General features: G+C 37.8%; 1 protein-coding gene across 5 annotated transcripts in view; it reads left to right on the top strand.

Annotated features, from left to right (window-relative positions):
• Window positions 1-2,931: 2,931 nt before the first annotated feature.
• LOC121736877 (serine/arginine repetitive matrix protein 1) overlaps window positions 2,932-20,598 on the top strand; it is a 66,035-nt gene continuing 48,368 nt past the window's right edge. For 3 of the 5 annotated variants that reach the window (XM_042128357.1, XM_042128355.1, XM_042128352.1), the window contains exons 1-2: window positions 2,932-3,070; window positions 10,736-10,972. In XM_042128357.1, coding sequence (XP_041984291.1) covers window positions 10,916-10,972 — 57 coding nt within the window. In that variant the 5' untranslated portion in view covers window positions 2,932-3,070; window positions 10,736-10,915. The remainder of the gene's footprint in view (window positions 3,071-10,735; window positions 10,973-20,598) is intronic. The other 2 variants (XM_042128353.1, XM_042128356.1) reach the window with 2 other exon arrangements.

Here is a 20,598-nt window from a genome sequence, read left to right as displayed (position 1 = left end):
CCTTACAGACTTGGAGATCTAGGTTTAAGTATGTAGTCAAGTTAGGGTCAGGTGCGCTCTTAAGTCAAGCTAAGTTTAAAGAAAATAGGGGTAAGCTTTCCCTAATAATGTTTCCGTGTGTTACTGAAATAAGTATATTGTGGTGAAGAGACTAAATTTTTTTTGGCTCGTAATTAATTTATTGTATTAAATTAGAAAAGGAACAGAAAAAGGACGACGCGGATTCATCGCCAAATTAGTTTTTTCTCAATAACTCGATATATACAACATTTTCAAAATCCGCTAGGTCGGTTTCTCAATGATAGAATTTTATACAATTTGTTAAAATATTAACTTAGTTTAATGCACGGTTATGGAAAAAAATTAGACGCAGAGAAAATTTTCAGATATCGTGTTTACGCTAGGTCGGACTCTTGGAAATAGTATAATGTAGTATCTATGTTTAGAAAATGTAACAATTTGGGGCTTATCATCAAGTAAATTTTTTTTTTATGTAATAAGGGGCAAACGAGCAAACGGGTCACCTGATGGAAAGCAACTTCCGTCGCCCATGGACGCACACTCGCAGCGTCAGAAGAGCTGCAGGTGCGTTGCCGGCCTTTTAAGAGGGAATAGGGTAATAGGGGAGGGTAGGGAAGGGAAGGGAATAGGGGAGGGTAGGGAAGGGAATAGGGTAGGGGATCGGGCCTCCGGTAAACTCACTCACTCGGCGAAACACAGCGTAACCGCTGTTTCACGCCGGTTTTCTGTGAGAACGTGGTATTTCTCCGGTCGAGCCGGCCCATTCGTGCCGAAGCATGGCTCTCCCACGTCTAAAAATGAATTATAAAATCGACAATTCAGGGTTAGTCGCCCCCCTACGAGTTCATAGCTAGACTAATAAGACTGTAATTTTAAAAAGTTTTTCTGAAACAGAAAAAAATATAGAAATCTAATAGCACTGAATGGGGATTGTCCATTTTTTTTTAATCTTGCTCATTACAAAAACATTTCGAGGAATAAGGTCAGTGATCGTTTTTCTGTATATAAACGAAAAAATACCCATTAGTTACTTATATTTTTGAACAAATATGTTTAACCTTTGTTTGACCTTCAATGGCGTTAAATTAGCAATAAATTCGACCAACATTACGTTTCGAACTTTTGGTAAGCTTCTCGTATCAGCTTTCACATAATGAGAACTTGCATTTGACGAACCAGCCATTATAAATAAGATTGAAAGGAAAAAACCAATGATATTCTATGTTACTAACGTAACTAGATTGGAAGTTTACGGTAGCAACGCGTTGCCACTTCGAAGATGCCTGCAGGCATATCTCACATACATAATGACATAACGAATATATGACTTGACATTGTCTTTTGAACAAAAAAGTGGTTACGCATTTCTGAGAATCTTTTGTAAGACATTGCTACTCTAGTATTTTAGAAACTCATTGGAAAAAACATACTGCAGAGGTCAATTATTGGCCGCCGATGATGACGTCAGAGCGAAACTTTAAAAATTTATTGAGAAAAAACTAGCCAATGAATTTCAAAATTATTTAATTTATATTCTTAAAATACCCTATTTTAACGAAAAAAAATATAAAGAGTACATGTGATTTTTTTTGGACAATGCCCATTGAGAGATCTTAATCCAAGACATATTCTGACATTTCTATACACAAGACGTAAGTACACGCGCTTACATGGCTTCTGACATCTATAATAAAACATCATTACAATAAAAACTACATAAAATTATTGTAATACAATAGTACTAACATTGTGTTGATGTACGGTTCTACAGTATAATTATTAAATAATCGGCCAAGTGCGAGTCGGACTCGCGCACGAAGCGTTCCGTGCCGTTATAAAGGAAAAATAGGCCAAAAATTGTGTTTTTGTATGGGAGCCCCCCTTAAATTTTTATTTTATTTTAATATTGTAATTAAACATTAAAGTACACATATAATAAAGGACTTTGTGAAAAACCTAACTGTTGCCATTATTTATATAGAGCAAAAAAGGCCGAAAAAATCAGGTTTGTTGTATGGGAGCCCCCCTTAAATATTTATTTTGTTTTATTTTCAGTATTTGTTGTTATAGCGGCAACAGAAATACACAATCTGTCCAAATTTCAGAAGTCTAGCTATAGCGGTTCTTGAGTTACAGCCTGGAGACAGACAGACGGAAAGACGGATGGACGGACGGACGGACAGACGGACTGACATCGAAGTCTTAGTAATAGGGTCCCGTTTTCACCCTTTGGGTACGGAACCCTAAAAGTGTTCATCGTTTGTTAATTATTGTCTTTTTTCGTCGAACTCGAAACGATGTTTTGAATTTTGGCTTTTGATGCCTCATGGCCACTTTTCGTCGCGACAAAATCTACGGTTCACTGGCATTTCCTTTTGCCTCGAAGTTTCGCGTAAGGTACCTACCTACCCTACTTATAAATAGAAAACTGCGATTGTTCTACCTGTCTGTCTGTCTGTCTGTTTATTAAATCGATTTGGATAGTAGTATTTGGTACGCAATGATGGTACGTGAATCCTTTGAGCCCTGACAAAAGAGGATAGTTATTGAGTCTAATGAGTAATGACGTTCCTGTGGGATTAACCAATTTCCACGCGACGGAGTTGCGGGACACATCTAGTTACTAATAAAATTAATTAACCGCCAACATAATGACTGTAAGAAATGTAATTCGTGACACGCTAGGTTATCGATTTCGCAGCAATAAAGTGATTATTGAATGCCAAACGTCTAATTTGACAGATAACGTCAGTTTTCGCGCCAAAACGTCAGTCCGCCATTCCCCATTGGCGTAAGGGTTGTAGCGGGCGGGGTGACATACAGTTATCTCTCTCTATCATTACATAATACGGAAGCGGGCGGCGTGTTCCGCATGCGGCGCGGAGGGTTGCTATTGATTTTCCTCGGGACCTGCGGCAGTCGCGACTAGCCGGTGCCGAGCGCGAAAAACACAGCTGTGAGCGCCCCGCGTACGTTCCATTTTTAAAATCAAATTCGAAATTCGAACGCGTTTCAAATTGTGTGCGAATTGTGCTGGGATACGGATTTCGTAAGTTTTTTTTAATTACTAAAAGCAATTTGTCAAACGAGTGATCGATGGAATTCCAATGACTGGAAGTAATTAAGTAACATGTGCAAAGCGCAGCATGACATGAAATATCAGCTGATCATGCATGATATTGCGTAAAAAAAATATTCCTCTCGATCACTCGGTTGGTGCTTACCAGTTTCTCCAGCTGGATGTTGACCCTCGCGGGCTTGCTGCGGACGATGTGGTGGATGTTCATGATGGCAGCGCGTCGTCCATCGACGGTATTTTTAACGCGAATTAACCGAAGCGTGAATCGATACAGCGATGTACAGCGGATCACTTGAGACTAAGCCGGAGATGTGGGGTGACGTCAGACCCCATGTGACGTCATCGTCCCCATGTCCTGAATTAATGTTCATTACTCAGCCCCAAGAATGTAGATGGGAGTATTATAACTAACACCCCCACTACATTATAATAGTCTATATTATATTTCACGCAGTCTTCTATGTGGCTGCTTTGTTCAGTTGTGTCTTTGTTGTTTGTGAGTGGAAGCTGTATACAAGTTATACTTTACATGTAAGTAACATTCGATGGTTTTGCTAATCAGCTAATTGAACATTATATAATTCATTCATACGATTAATTCCTACAATTAATGAATTATTATGAACTAGATGACGTCCGCAACCCCGTTGTGCCAAAACTCGTTTATCGCGCGGGAACCGTACATTTTTCCGGTATAAAAAGTATCCTATATCCTTTCCCGGGACTCAAAGTATCCCCATGCCAAATTTCAGGAAAATTGGTTCAGCGGTTTGGGCGTGAAGAGGCAACAGACAGACAGACAGACAGACATACAAACAGACACACTTTCGCATTTATAATATAAAGTATGGATGAAAAAACAATACGTACAGGCAAATAACGGCATTTCGAAATGCTTACAACTATTTATTAAAATCCTATTCTTTGCGGATAATCTTATTTTTTGTCTAAATAAAAACTATAGTATAGACATTAGACACAAACCAAAAAAAACCATTGCATATTATTTTACACTATATAATATGCCTTAACATAATAATAAACTGAACATATTATATAGATGCCTGAGTTAAATAAATAAATGAAAACAAACTTACCTAATACTTTCCTCATCCCAAATAAGCATACTTACGCTAAATATACTTAATACTTGCCTTACAAAAACAGTCCCCACACCGTCAAGATGTCAAGTAAACCTGATACCTCTCTTAAATGGATCAGAGTGCTTGTATCGATTACTGAATATCGGTTTACTACCCAAAACTTTGCATACCCACTATAGTTACTATAAAATTTCCATTCTTTTGGTAACTATAACAATTACTTTTCTGTTACTTTTCATCACCGCCTGATGATGATTTGAAACCATAAAATCCCCTAGTCCATGTGTTTTTTCGTGATGGTGGCCACCCTAGGAATTAAGTTCTAAAGTATCTTTGCAATATTATGTTCTATCGTACCCGCAACTTTGCTTTAGCGGAGGGTGGAGCACCATGGGGTTTTAGGGGGTAGACCTGAGGTTAGTCTTAGGTCCGACACAATTATGTCGGACCTAAGACTAACCTCAACAGTCGGAAGAATCCGCCGGAGATGCGTAAAGCGTACTTTTGATCCTTTTTTTCCAAGGGAAAATAAAGGATCAAAAGTATCTCCATACAAAATTCAGGTTTAAGAGTGTAGAGGAGGAAGTAAGAGGAACGTACAGAAGTCTTCTTAGAAGAGCCAGTGTCAGCCAAACTTTCGACATTTTATAAAAGCTGAAAGTTTATCTGTTTGTTTGTGACCGCTACAGAGGTAAGAACGACCAACAACTATGGAGTTTCGGTCGCGGTTACTTTAGGAGGTATCCAGTTCCGAAGGGCTACCTGACCTTCGAGAAGCTTCGAAAGCCACAAATAGAAGATATATACGTGGGAGAGCCATGCTTCGGCACGAATGGGCCGGCTCGACTGGAGAAATACCACGTTCTCACAGAAAACCACGTGAAACAGCGCTTGCGCTGTGTTTCGCCGAGTGAGTGAGTTTACCGGAGGCCCAATCCCCTACCCTATTCCCTTCCCTACTCTCCCCTATTCCCTTCCCTACCCATCGCTACCCTTCACTATTTCCCTCTTAAAAGGCCGGCAACGCACCTGCAGTTCTTCTGATGTTGCGAGTGTCCATGGGCGACGGAAGTTGATTTCCATCAGGTGACCGTTTGCTCGTTTGCCCCCTTATTTCATATTAAAAAAAAAGAAGAAATATGTAAATTTTCAGCTTTTATAAAATGACGAAAGTCTGTCGCTGGCTCTTACTCTATTTCAAATTATAATATTAGCATTATACTTACGGCTGTTCCCAATATTTGATCTATCTCTGGTTTTGCCCTACCAGAGATAGGAATAGCTCATAATTGACATAAAATATACGTCTCTAATGTCTAATGTGAGTTATTCCGATCTCTAGTAAGGCAAAACCAGAGATAGATCAAATATTGGGAACGGCCGTTAGTCAGCAGCTAATGTCACTCGTGCACATTATATTTAAAGTTGCTTACTCGGTACTTATTTCCTGGCAGCCATGTTTGGGAGCGCGGCCAAGTCGCGCCCCTGCAGACGTTACGTGGTAAAACGTAGTCACGTAGCTCAAAGAAATGGAAAAATACGTTGTAGATCTAGTATATTATACTATCAGGCCTACTTGCCACTAGACTAGGTCTAGATCAAAGCTAATTCCGGGTAAGATATCATGTATTTTTTTTTATAAATACGAAGCAAAACAAACATAATATTTAACCCAGGGTTGCATGTGATCAAGACTGGCGCGAGCGGAACTCAGAATTTCATGGACATGCGTAATTCGGTTGGGCTATGTTCATTATCCCTGAAGACTGATTAAGTATTAACATCGACTTGACATGACCGGATAGAAGTAAGAATGGTTGCTATTTGCCTATCATTCTTTTGATAAAATTTAAACTTTATGAAAAGCCTTTATTACTTTTGCCAATAATAGAAATCGGTTGATTAATTATTCGTTAAAATTCGATCTGTAATTCATGCACTACAGTGGATGAAACATAAACTACAAAGAAAAAATTGATTCCATTTGACTTCAAAATCTAAAATCTATTTAACTTAAAATGAACGTAGAAATGCTGCTGCAGCTCCTATACGTTATGTAGTCTATACCCTACATATAAAAGATACTACTCGTATTAAAGATAATTTTATTATACTCGAACTTAACCGAGTATTCTCTATAACTGTATTTTTGAATAACGAAAAATATAACGATATGAACATTTTTTTGCCTTTGTATTTATTTGCTTATGCCTATTTTTATTTGCCTATCATAAATATATAAAATATAGGTCTGGACATTATGCCAGATAGAAAACACTTAGTAAAAAGCTATTATTTCGCCATTACAACCACTTCAATTTCGTTATCGTTCAATCAATGTTATGTTTGTGTATGTAAAATGAAGAAAACACATTTCCTATGTACATTTTATTACCATACTATAATGTTTTCTTTGCGTAGTCGCACAATTTATTTAGGTAATATACTGAAGATTTTCTATGCGAAGTTCGTGGTCCGTAGACGACTTTTATTGCGTAGCACACAGATGATGGTCTTGGCGTAGCACACAGATGATTGTCTTGGCGTAGGACACAGATGATGGTCTTGGCGTAGCACACAGATGATTGTGTTGGCGTAGCACACAGATGATTGTCTTGGCGTAGCACACAGATGATGGTCTTGGCGTAGCACACAGATGATTGTCTTGGTGTAGCACACAGATGATTGTCTTGGCGTAGCACACAGATGATTGTCTTGGCGTAGCACACAGATGATTGTCTTGGCGTAGCACACAGATGATTGTCTTGGCGTAGGACACAGATATGATTGTTTTGGCGTAGCACACAGATAATTGTCTTGACGTAGGACACAGATGATTGTTTTGGCGTAGCACGCTGATGATTGTCTTGGTGTAGCACACAGATGATGGTGTAGCACACAGATGATTGTTTTGGCGTAGCACACAGATGATTGGTTTGGCGTAGCACACAGATGATTATGTTGTCGTAGCACACAGTTGATTGTTTTGGCGTAGCACACAGATGATTTTACATACCGTAACATGTTAATGATTTTAGGTGCGTAGCACATGGATGATTTTTGTTGTGTAGCACTTAGATTATTTTCATTACGTAGAATAAAGACTTTTTGCAGCACACACATCAGCTGCATATTATTAATATAATTTTTATATACCTAGCAGCTTTCTCTCCATAGCATATTTATTAGAATAGAATAATCACCATACTTACATGATTTTGATAGTAGCGGGCGATATAAAAAGTCTCATATACCTAAAAGCTTTAAAATCTTATTTTAAAAGATTTTAAACCTTTACTGCTGGACTTGAAAGTTTAATTCATAAGTTTGTCCATATACTGCAGTGCTGGTACAGGAAAACTTCGATTTCTATCGAAACATCGCTCGGATTTGTAACCGACAATCGAAATTGCTCTTTGACTTGTTATTTTCGTTTATTGCACAATCTAGCGAACGGTTCCGGCTATGTACTATATACAACACAGAATAAAGGACAATTTTAATTCTCAAAAAGCTGTTACTGTACTAGTAGCTGTTTCTTTCAAATATAAGCTATGAAAACTAGTAGACAATACTGCTAAAATTGCTTTTAGTTGGGCTAGTATTACTGACACCAATGTCGCACAAATCACAACCTAGTGAGTATTAGCTTTGTCCACACTGTGCCTTTTTCTGTTCGTCAAGGGCATGCGTCATAGCGCAGTCAATTACAGCGAACGTGAGGCATGCCCACGAGTCGCGACGCATGTCCTCTGACCGTATCCGAATTTTCAAAAATGACAATATTGGCGTTGCGTTTCTTGACGCATTCAATTATTGAATGCGCCAATATGAAAGTTGATGATGAAAATTGAAGATAAAAGTGCACAGTGTGGACATAGCTAATCAGTCAATTCACATTGCAACGTCACAAGGAGAAGCGATTTTAAATTGCCGTGTTCAAATTTGATTAGCGCGGCCATTTCATTTTGGAAAAGCCAGGCCACCGCGAGCGACAAGTATGTTCATGCAATGCGTTTAAAATGCATCGCATCGCATATCCTCGTCATATTGGTGAACACTCAGGTTACAGGAGCACCCGGGACTTACCGGGACTTAACCGGATGTAAGCAACCGTAACCGTATTATCTCACACAATGTAACTGAGCCGATTAGCACATGCTGCACCGCTGTACGCGGTTACGCTCGAATGCACGAGTCGTACCGCGAAATACTGGCAATTGGCGATCTATCGTTTCGAGCTTTTTTTATGAAATAAGGGAGCAAACGAGCAAACGGGTCACCTGATGGAAAGCAACTTCCGTCGCCCATGGACACTCGAGGGATCAGAAGAGCTGCAGATGCGTTGCCGGCCTTTTAAGAGGGAATAGGGTAATAGGGGAGGGTAGGGATGGGAAGGGAAGGGAATAGGGGAGGGTTGGGAATAGGGGAGGGTAGGGAATAGGGAAGGGTAGGGAATAGGGGAGGGTAGGGAATAGGGGAGGGTAGGGAAGGGAATAGGGTAGGGGATTGGGCCTTCGGTAAACTCACTCACTCGGCGAAACACAGCGCAAGCGCTGTTTTACGCCGGTTTTCTGTGAGAACGTGGTATTTCTCCGGTCGAGCCGGCCCATTCGTGCCGAAGCATGGTTCTCCCACGTATATCGCAAATGAACCGTTTTCTAATGGAGGTTTCTGAAAGCCTCCTAAAGGACATATACGGAGAGTCTGATTGATGCGGTCGAACTCAGACTGTTTGTTGACAGTGCATTCCTGTGGGTGAGCAATATGTGCCCGAGTCTGGTCAAATCGAACTACGCCAGTCCAACCGAATTTAATTAACCTCCCTTTGCGTTTATTGGTAACTTTTGTACAACTAAACTAAAAACTAAAAACTTTTATACAAACAACTAAAAATTGTAACAACTTTTTTGCAAAAATTATATTATTATATGTGTAGATTACACAACTCGACTCGATATATTCTTCCAAAATTGTCGAATGGTAGGGGACTCTAAAATAATAATAATAATAATTTATTTATTTCAAATCATATACATTGAAAAGCTTATAAATAAGGCATATTTAATTTCAATACGAGATGAGTGATTTTAGCGTTGGGAGCTGTTCTATTTAAAAACTGTGACACAGCTCCCAGCTCACAGCAGCAGCTCCAAATAATATCAAATATAAGTTTGAAATATAATTTAATTTCTTCAGTTAAATACCACTTGCTTCATAATATTTTATAAGGCGATAATGCCGTCTTCTCTCGAGTCAAACGTCTCTTTGAGCGCGGCGCTCGGACGTGATGAGTGGTGTGCATGCAGCATGTGAAATATTAAATTGCTGCTTTATGAATTTAATATGCGGTGCTTTGCGGGATAATGAGTTGAAGGTTATGTTATTTTGCAATCTTAATGGTACACTAGCTATTTATTTATTTATTTATTTCAGGCATCTTGGCCCATATTATAAATACCTTATAGACTAACATACATACAATTATACTAAAAACTAACACTAACACTAAAATACTAAACACGTATTGTCTGCGACGTGGAGCGCGACGTGTTCGGAAGTCGTCCTCGGAACCTCCTGTAGACGACTCCAATCGGCCAGAACTCCTCCTTCTCGAAGCTCGGTAGATGGTGCGTCGGGACTCTCAACACAAAGGAGCTAAAATTCACTTTGTGGCGGGACTCCAAGCGCTCGACCCTCAAGACGAAGTGGGTCTTGCTCCTGATGTAGTCCACGACTTACTCGACCGTCGTGAACCAGTGCAGCCTGGACACGTATAGCGGCGTCGCGGGCGTATACTAGCTATACAGTCGCTACTTAGATGGGTAAATGCCTAGGCATGCTGAGCATTTATGGATATTTTTGCCCATCTCCAGGTAAATGTTAATACTGAAACTATAAATTGTCCCCGATATAATATGACGTACGTAATCGAATTCTCCTTGTGTTAATCTTCCTCAGTTTGCTACATCAGTTGTAGTTTTTCAAACAAGACTGAGTATGTAACTAACTACATACCACAAGTTAAATCGCAGAAACTTAGTTTATCGCGCGTAAACCTTACACAGTTTATATTATGTTAAACCAATACTACTTTTTCTCCTTTCTCGCAATTCAAAGACTACTCGATGCCTTGTCTGCAAAACTCATTTTTTTAAATGAAATAAGGGGGCAAACGAGCAAACGGGTCACCTGATGGAAAGCAACTTCCGTCGCCCATGGACACTCGCAGCATCAGGAGAGCTGCAGGTGCGTTGCCGGCCTTTTAAGATGGAAGGTAATAGGGGAATGGGGATGGGAAGGGAAGGGAATAGGGCAGGGTAGGAAAGGGAATAGGGTAGGGGATTGGGCCTCCGGTAAACTCACTCACTCGGCGATACACAGCGCAAGCGCTGTTTCACGCTGGTTTTCTGTGAGAACGTAGTATTTCTCCGGTCTAGCCGGCCAATTCGTGCCGAAGCATGGCTCTTCCACGTATCATTTGTACTTATATGAAATCATCGTCTCTCACATATCCCTCTTCTCTTTCCAGCAGCATCACATGCCCCTGCAGCAGTAACCGCGGGCGCGGCAGCAGTACTCCGCGCCGGCCGCGGGGACAACAGGACACCGCGCCGGCCGCGGGGACACCGGGACACCGCCGGTCGCGGGCACACTAGGACACCGCGCCGGCCGCGGGTACACCGGGACACCGCCAGGAGGCTCAGCCCAGATGATCGGCTCCTTCTGGAACCTGTGCCGAGCGTGCCCTTCCATGCCCGTGGATAAGGTTAGTAGAATAGTCTTACCATAGGATAGCAATCTGTGCGTTCCCTTACAGAAAGTTTACAGGGGACATGACACCGTTTCGAAAATTTAGGTATTTACTACGCTACGCCCCTTATGCTAAGTACTCATATACGGTTTTGCTCGATTGAGCAATAACGTCAATAAAACCCGCGGCTCGGATTTTCGTCCACACGTTCAGCATTGCTCGATAGTTTTACACTAAATCGATACATTTAATTCCATCAAGCTGGCTCAATGCGAGCCTTCAAGCTGTCAGTTTTGCTGTCCACACAGTAATTATTAATCGATTTGCAGTAAAACTATCGAGCAAACCCGTATGTGAGTACTTAGCATTACAGAAGGATGACTCCCTGTAGGTCATGACATCCCCGAAAATAATACGCTTGTCTTATGTCTTATAGTCTGACATAGGTATTGTGCCTATTTGCTATTCCTGAACCATCCCAAAAATCTTGTGCCTGTAAGCTGCGACCGCGCCTGCATAGTAGTTGAAAGATGTTTGTTAAGAAACCCAAGGTTCAAAAAATAGGGTTAACACACTAACAGCACTAGAACCATACCTTAATCCAAAGTATAACAAAACAAAAGGTGTATTAATAACTTTGTTCTGTTAAGAGGGCGACTAACCCAAAAAATCAAACATCGTCCTTCTCTCTTCACACTCACGCCCGTCTTTTATATGCCAGATGAAAAAGGACGACGCGGATTCATCGCCAAATTAGTTTCGAGATCAACCTAGCAGATTTTTAAAGTGTTGCATATTTATCGAGATAACTCGATAAATATACAACATTTTAAAAATCCACTATTTTTAAAATCCGCCGGATTTTTAAAATGTTGCATATTTATCGAGATAACTCGATAAATATACAACATTTTAAAAATCCTCTAGGTCAATCTCTCAAAGATAGAATTTTATACAATGTGTTAAAATATTAACTTAGTTCAATGCACGGTTATACTGCAATAAATGAAAAATTCGTGAAAATTAGATGCACCTTTGTGATTTTTCTATCGAGAAAATTTTAAGATATCGTGTTTTTGCTCAGATCGAATTCTCAGAAATATAATGTAGTATCTAATTTTAGAAAATAAAACAATTCGGGGCTTATTTTCAAGTATAAAAATGAATTATAAAATTGACACTTTAGGGTTAGTTAATTACGCCTAACCCTTAAGCATTATATAATGATCCACTACACTGATACACTTTGGTAATAATAATACATCTTGCATTCAAAGGTCGAAAAAACTATCGAAAAAAACGGTTCTAGTCGACCGTTAAATTTAATTAAATCGAAAACCACAAGGGACTGATTCTATTTTGTTTGTTGTGGAGGACTGGAATTACAATGTTGGGTTAACCCTTAACGACTGCCCTTAATGACACACAATATCGAGCTGTGCCCGCAATTATCAAGACTATTATATAACTATCATCATATCATAATAAGGGAGCAAATGAGCTAACGGGTCACCTGATGGAAAGCAACTACCATCGCCTATGGACAGCTGCAGGTGCGTTGCCGGCCTTTTAAGAGGGAATACTACTCTCTTTTTGAAAGCTTGCAGGTCATATTGGTCCGGAAATACTATTTTTTTGTATTATCAATGTGGCTACTCTTTTGAGTATTTCATATTTTTAAGAGAAACCATCTTTAGGTTTTCTTTTGTTTGGAATGGGTAAAATATATGTAAATAGCGTGACATTGGGCATTGTCCAAAAAAAAACACATGTACTTTTTATTTTATTTTTTGTTAAAATAGGGTATTTTAAGAATATAAATTAAATAATTTTGAAATTCATTGGCTAGTTTTTTCTCAATAAATTTTTAAAGTTTCGCTCTGACGTCATCATCGGCGGCCAGTTGACCTCTGCAGTATGTTTTAAATTTCCTTCCAATCTTATTTATAATGGCTGGTTCGTCAAATGCAAGTTCTCATTATGTGAAAGCTGATACGAGAAGCTTACCAAAAGTTCTAAACGTAATGTTTGTTGAATTTATTTCTAATTTAACGCCATTGAAGGTCAAACTGAGGTTAAACATATTTGTTCAAAAATATAAGTAACTAGTGGGTATTTTTTTTCGTTTATATACAAAAAAACGATCACTGACCTTATTCCTCGAAATATTTTTGTAATGAGCAAAATTAAAAAAAAAATGGACAATCCCCATTCGTAAGCAGAAAAGAGTATACCACCGGCGCGGCTGAATATCTCTCTTTCTTTAACCTTTAATAATGCCTGCCGGCTGCTTCTGTTTCGTTTTTCACTTCTGCCAGCATTCTCAAAGTGTAACTTGTTTTTATTGGCAATATTTAGGATATCATATTTATTAAACATTTTTGAATTTTAATTGTTACATTATTATCATATTTAACTGTACTTTATATCATTGTTAATTTTATATTTTAAAGGATGTTACTATTGTTTTTGAATATGCAATTTAATCCTTAGATATAGATGTGTTTTCGTAAACACATCTGACTAGATGTGTTTACGAAGACACAAGACTTAAGTGTATAAGACTTTATAAACTTATAAAAAGATTCGGATACACTCTTTGAGTTTTTTATTATTATATAATTGGATACACTAATAACACTGCTATAAAGGTTTATTCGCTTGTTCACGAAGAGGTAACTAACAGAAATAATTTATTACTATAGGATGTTTGTGAATACTTTTATCTTGCTTATATCAGCATAATACATAGCTATTCAATCGACAGTGAAAGTTCTGATGTAGATATTCAATAAGTTAACCGTTTTAGTGATCGACTAAAAGCTTTCATAAACTTTAAACTATTATAAGCTTAACTGACCGTTAGTTACGTGATCGGAAATCATATATAACCCAAGAATGTTTATTATTATATTCTGCATAGAGAATCTGAATTTTGCCTGTAAATAACAGCTATAGAATTTCTGTATCTTTATGATAAAGGATGAAAGAATACAAAGTTATATTTTTATGTGTGTATATACTATGTATCACTACATAGAGTTCACTGTAAAAGTAGCAGCACAGTAAGGATTTTTTTTTAATTATTTTATTGGAAAATTAAGCACAGTAAGGATTTTTTAAAATTATTTTATTGGCAAATTGGAAACATAAAAAACAAAAGTAACTAACTTTTTCAGCGCTGCTACTTTTACAGTGAGTATGTGTGAGAGTTCACTGTGAAAATAGTAGCGCTGAAAGGGTTAGGGCTAAAGTATTATCACATACTGTAGGCCTAACAGTATAAAAAGCCCTTTTTTATTTTGTCACACTCTGCTTAAATAGACTCGAAATAAAATTGTTGATGATGTTCATCTAGAACATTCCAATAATATTTTCCGTTAGAATTTGGAATATCTCTCATTTTCCAACAGCCCCGGGCAAACATGGCGCCGTAAGTCTCTCTAAATTAAACCGTTGACGCTCTCTGTGAAAATCATTTTTAAATCCAGCACTAGATATGAAAAGAAATGTTTTTATGGATATTGAATTTTCTATCTATGCATGATGCATTTTCTTGGCTGGTTTTTTCTTACCCGGTTTACGGTTATAATAGCGGGTTGTGTTTCATGAATAAGTGACAGAACTTACTATAATTTCATTTTATTTTGAATAAAATTATTTTATTTAATCCATACTTCCGTACTTAATCCATATCCATATTCCATAGTAATATTATAAATGCGAAAGTGTGTCTGTCTATCTATCTATCTGTCTGTCTGTCTGTCTGTTACCTCTTCACGCTCAAACCACTGAACCGGTTTTGCTGAAATTTGGTATGGAGATACTTTGAGTAATGGCAAAGGACATAGGATACTTTTTGTCCCGGAGAAATGTACCGTACATTTGATCCCGCGTGATTTAAACTAATTTTGGCGCAACAGAGGAGATAAATATATCTTACAGTCTTCTTCTTCTTCTTCTTATTTTAAGACAGGTCGCTTGTCAACAAGGCTTGCTTGTATCTGTCTGGCATATTGAGAAAATCACATGACCTTGAATACGTGGCGTAAAATGTTATTAGTGAGGCTTAGTCTTAAAGTCTAAGTCAATTAGGTCATTATGTGCTATAAAACGTCTAGTCAGTGATTACTTAGAGCCTAGTAAAACTTTTAATGAGCTTGCTTATGGAAGAAAGCAGGCGGATAGCAAAATAGTACTTATATATATCGACTACGACATAAAGTTGTTCATACAAGGGAAATCACAGGTGCATTGTAAAATATTTGTTATAAACCCATTACTAAAATATAGTAAATATAGCGAATGATAACATTTTATTCTATTCCCTATTTGAAACTTTAGCTTTTATAATAATGAGAAGTGACTCCGCAGTGTTGCCATTATTAAAAACAACAATAGCACAATCCCTGAGGCGCGAGGTTTACCGGATTGCCAGCCGAGGCCGACACCTCGCTTACATTTTTAATGCTGGCAACGCTGAATATGGGATTGAGATAACACATTTGCGCTAAAATGTGTGAAAGATATTGTATTTTCTTTGTTTTTTTAAGGTTTTAATAACTCAGCGCAGTGACTTCAATGAATGTTTGCTGTATTATGTAATATATCTATACATCTATACATATAAATAAAATTGAAGTGTCTGTTTGTAATATTGAAAGAACCGTTTCTTACTACATGCATATGAACGTACTTACGATACATATACCAAAATAGCATTTTTTTACAATTTTTGTCTGTCTGTATGTCTGTCTGTTTGTTCCGGCTAATCTTCGAAACGGCTGGAGCGATTTTGACGAGACTTTTTTTGGCAGATAGCTGATGTAATAAGAAGTAACTTAGGCGACTTTTTAATTGACTTTCAATAAAGGAGGAGGATATATTTTATTTTTTTATATATTTTGTTCGGAAAAATTCTCTCTTTTTTATTATCTTCGTTATCACATTTTGCTTACGCGGACGAAGTCACGGCCAACAGCTAGTTTTAAATATTTTTAGGGCAATACGATATAGCGGATAGTGTACAATCCTGAATCGCACTTTCGTAGTTTCTTATGTCGCCGCAATAGTTGTGTCTGCACTCTGCATATATAACCACACTGAACTTCGGCCCAGCCTGCATGAAGAAAATTTTCCTATGCGTATTTCCACCATACTCAAAGACTTAGTTCAATTTTATGTAGACTTACGAACCTTCGCCAAGAAACGTATTACCAAAGCCATTCGTGAACCGTAAACCAAAACTTGCCTATTCCTTTCCTTACCCTCCCCTATTCCCTTCCTTACCCTCCCCTATTCCCTTCCTTACCCTCCCCTATTCCCTCTTAAAAGGCCGGCAAGGCACCTGCAGCTCTTCTGATGTTGCGAGTGTCCATGGGCGACGGAAATTGCTTTCCATCAAGTGACCCGTTTGCTGGTTTGCCCCCTTATTTAAGAAAAAAAAACATTTCATAAAGATTATAATTTTTCAAAAGAACGCTTAAATTTTTCACAATTAACGCGATACGTTATCTTATTATAATAATCCAATTTGATAATTTCACCTAAACTCTAGGGGATCAATAGCTCATACCTGCCGAAAGACCTAATTTAGTCACTAGTACGGCTTCCCGTCTAGAATTTATATCATCGATTCTGTCTATTTGCTAGATCGGCTAAGTAGCTTCAGAGTCAAGATAAAAACACCGGGCCATTTAGCCGAAACTTTTTCTTTCGTCGTTCGCTTCGTTATAGAATCACCGATCAAAATGTATGGAATTGACATAAGACGAGTCGAACGTCAACGTCATATTAACGAACGCTTATGTCAATTCTTTTTCACTACTTTCTGATAAAGTGTATTCACAACTTTTTTGACAGATTCTCCATACTTGATCTGTCCAGTTAATTGGTGGATAGCCTATTCGTCACTTATCAGGAATTGGTGAAACAGGCCCTTATTATACCATTATCGTTATAAGTAATTACTGGTTTCGGAGTTCTTTTTTTACCTCTTTTTGGTAAAAGATGGGCCCCATGCGTTTTTCTTATGCCGGGTTAGTTCCCGAACCGGTCGCGGTGGTAGGCACCACAGTTTCGTGGTTTAGTTTTTTTTTTTAAATCACTCTGAAAAAATATTTTTGATTTCATTATAATATTTTGGCAGCAGTTAGTCTCAACTGCGTTTTTGATTGGTTAATATTTTGATGTGAGCCAATCAAAATCGCTAGTGAATTGATAAACTACAGTCAAAAAACATAAGAAACGAAGCAGGCGAAGCTATCACAAGCTCAAATAATATAGAAATTAGAAAATCATAAGAAAGAACAAAAATTACGCTAAGGTAAATGACTAGTAGATTGGACAGTACCAGTCATTGGAAAAAGCACAAAAACACAATATTTATTATTGTTGCTTTAAATTTCCTGTTTTTAAAGTAAAAAGACGCCTGTTTTTAAAGAAAAACAGTCAGTTTTTAAAGCAACATTAATAAATATGGTGTTTTTGCGCTTTTTCCAATGACTAGTACTGTCCAATCTACTAGTCATTTACCATACCGTAGGGAATATTACGAAAAGGTCGGGGTGTAAATAGCACATTGAGTAAATAATCCGACCAAAATCCGACATGTTACAACTTGCAATATTGTCAAACGTCGAACAAATCTTTTCGTTTCCTGTAAAATAAAGTTAATATACCTAGTGGAATAGAGAAACAAAGGCCTGAGCAAGAGAGACGTCACTATCAGTAACACTGCGTGGTAAAAAGAGACGCGTGATACATGACAACAGCACTCTTTTTTTGACGTCCAGTCGGCACGTGCCGTACGTTGACAATTTAATCTTATATAATTCATGTTCAATCATGCTTGTGTAAGTGTATACGTACACATATTTTTCTCACAGATGAAAACCAATTTCAGTTTCGTTTGACAGCTCGAGATTGTTGCTCTATTCCGCTAGGTATATTACCTTTATGCTGTAAAATAGCTGGTGCTGCCTCTAGCGTGAAAACATTGAAGTGATGCAACCTATTCAAATAACATTGTTATTCAGCTAGGCCTCGTAAGCCTACTTACTCAATGTCTACATAATATGATACAAAATATTATGGCGTCTGAGCTGAGTACAATTTGGTAGATTTGAGCACGTCTCAAAGGCCTCGAGCCCCGCCATAGAACGTGCGAGCGGGTATAGGGTGACGATGCGAACAGGGGAAATCCGGACAAAATTCTTTTAACAATAAAATAAAAAGATAACACGTTACCTTGCGTGTAAAGTACGGAATCGGTACTGTAATTCGGTAGGTGTATTAATAGGTTTTACTACACAGTCAATTTTTAGGGTTCTCGAGTTACAGCCTGGAGACAGACGGACAGACGTACAGACGGACAGACACCTAAGTCTCAGTAATAGGGTCCCGTTTTTACTCTTTGGGTACGGAACCCTAAAAAGGATATGGGCGAATAGCCCATAGACAGCCCCAAATTACATAATAAAAAATAAAAAAACTGTATTTAATTATTTTTATATTCGTAGCACTTATTTTAACAAGAGTCAGCTCTCAATTAGCATCTTTATCTAAGCTAGTCTGAAGATTAACATTTTAATATTGGTAGTTCAACGACCAAGACAATATTTTTTCTTAAAAGGACTCTTAAATTACAGGACGAAATTTGCGCTGTATTTTCTTCTGTTATAGTGCAACTTTTACCTTGTAATCACTTTGAATTCTACGTTTAAACTTTAGAAAGATGGATACATTTTCAAAGGAATTTAGTAAATTAAATTTAATTGCTGATGTTTTTACACCACAAAAATATTATATAATAAAGACATTCAAGTGTGATTAATATTTACAGAGCAAACCTTTTTACCATTTTACCAATTTAGTCATAGCTACAGATATTTTTTTATCGATATCGAAGCGAAGCGAATTTCCAAAAACTGAACACAGAAAATTCAACCTTAACTCCAGAGCGGAGTTGGAAATTCGGCTAATTAGCTTAGACTCTGCGCTATTATAAATTGACCTTAAGGCTTGACTCCAGGATAAATCATATTTTCGCTATTTCTTAACATTTTGAATTTTCTTTACCCCGTTAAAACAATAGTCCCAAAAATTTTGTAGCATGGTTACCGCTGCAACGCGATTGGTTCATTTTTAATATCACGACATATATCAGGCCCGCCATTGGCTGCGGGCGTTCACCTTTGCCTTGAACTGCGGGGTTTCCATGAAAAGAGTCGCGAAAATTTAATCATGCGCCATACGAATTCCTTTGGAAATTTCTCGAAAACGTTTTAGCGCAGAGTTTTTCTTCGGGGGTATGTTGCCAAGTGCCGAAGCTAAGTTTCTTCTTGTTTAAATAATTTATTCATGACTTGCCTATCTACTTTACCGGTTTTTTTAACAGCTTAGATATTTAAGCTTTGCCTATTTTAAACTCTTTAATTGTATTATTCACAATATTTAAATTGAATTGAAATTTAATTTTTATCCTCCTTTATTAAACGTAGGGTATTGGTACAGTAAAGTAAATATTGTTTCTGAATTTAATTACTATGGTATTTTGTCTATAAAAAATTAGTAAACCAAGAGTGCTAAGCTATCCTTTTCTCAAACAAATCAACCATACTAGTCCATACTATAGTATTTTAAATGCGAAGCCATGTCTGTCTGTCTATTTGTTTGTCTATTACTTCTTCACTCCCAAACCGCTATGCTGATTTTGCTGAAATTTGGTATGGAGATATTTTGAAGTTTAAACTGACTATTAATACCTCGATCATAGGAATCGCAGACACAAGAGATTTTCAATTGCTATGCGGCATCCGGCTGTCGCTTGGGGATTGATGGGTTAGTTTAGGAAAGGACATATGATACTTTTTGTCCCGGAAAATGTACCGTTCCCGCGCGAGAAAGAATTTTGGCGCAGGGGTTGCGGGCGTCATCTAGTAAGGGTGGGTTGCACCAGAGGCGTGGTTAAAGTTAAAGTTATAGTTATAGTTAAGGCTAAATTTAGCTTTAACTTTAACTCTAATTTTAACTTTAACCTTAATTTTGGTTAAAGTTAAGGTTAAAGATGACAGCTGGTCCAACAAGGTTATAAATGAACGTGGGCGGGGGCGCAGATGGTAAAGAAGAACTGTCAAAAATGGCGTTTTTGTATGATGACAGCGTTAGTTCCTTTTTTCGCCAGGTGCATTTAAAACCTTGTCGACTCTTTAACTATAACTTTAACTTAAACTACTTGCTTGCAAAATGTCAAATCTTTGGTTATGGTTAAATATGGCGTCTTGATGGCGTCCATTTTTAACTTTACCAAGTTCATGAAAAAAATACATCATACTGAAGTATGGCGACACTGCAATTATATTTTTATATCAACCGTATATTTTGTTCATAAATAAAATATAACTGTCTCCCGAGACCGTACTTATCATACAAACGACTATTCGCCACAATAATGGGCAAAGTTTAATCAGAATGAGCCCGGCTATTTTAACTACATATTTCGCGTTTTAATTTTTTTAGATCAATTTTGAACTAAGATAAGTAAAAAAAAATACGATTTTTGTGCGATCTCGGCAACGCATCAAATGTATGGTCAAGGTCGTTTGCTCGGGGTCTGGCCTTAAGAGGAGTCCACACCGCCG

The sequence above is a fragment of the Aricia agestis genome, chromosome 19, assembly GCF_905147365.1.
Source record: "Aricia agestis chromosome 19, ilAriAges1.1, whole genome shotgun sequence".
In the NCBI taxonomy this organism is placed as follows: domain Eukaryota; kingdom Metazoa; phylum Arthropoda; class Insecta; order Lepidoptera; family Lycaenidae; genus Aricia; species Aricia agestis.
The sequence above is the reverse complement of the archived record's forward strand: the minus strand, read 5'-3'. Positions and strand labels throughout refer to the sequence as shown.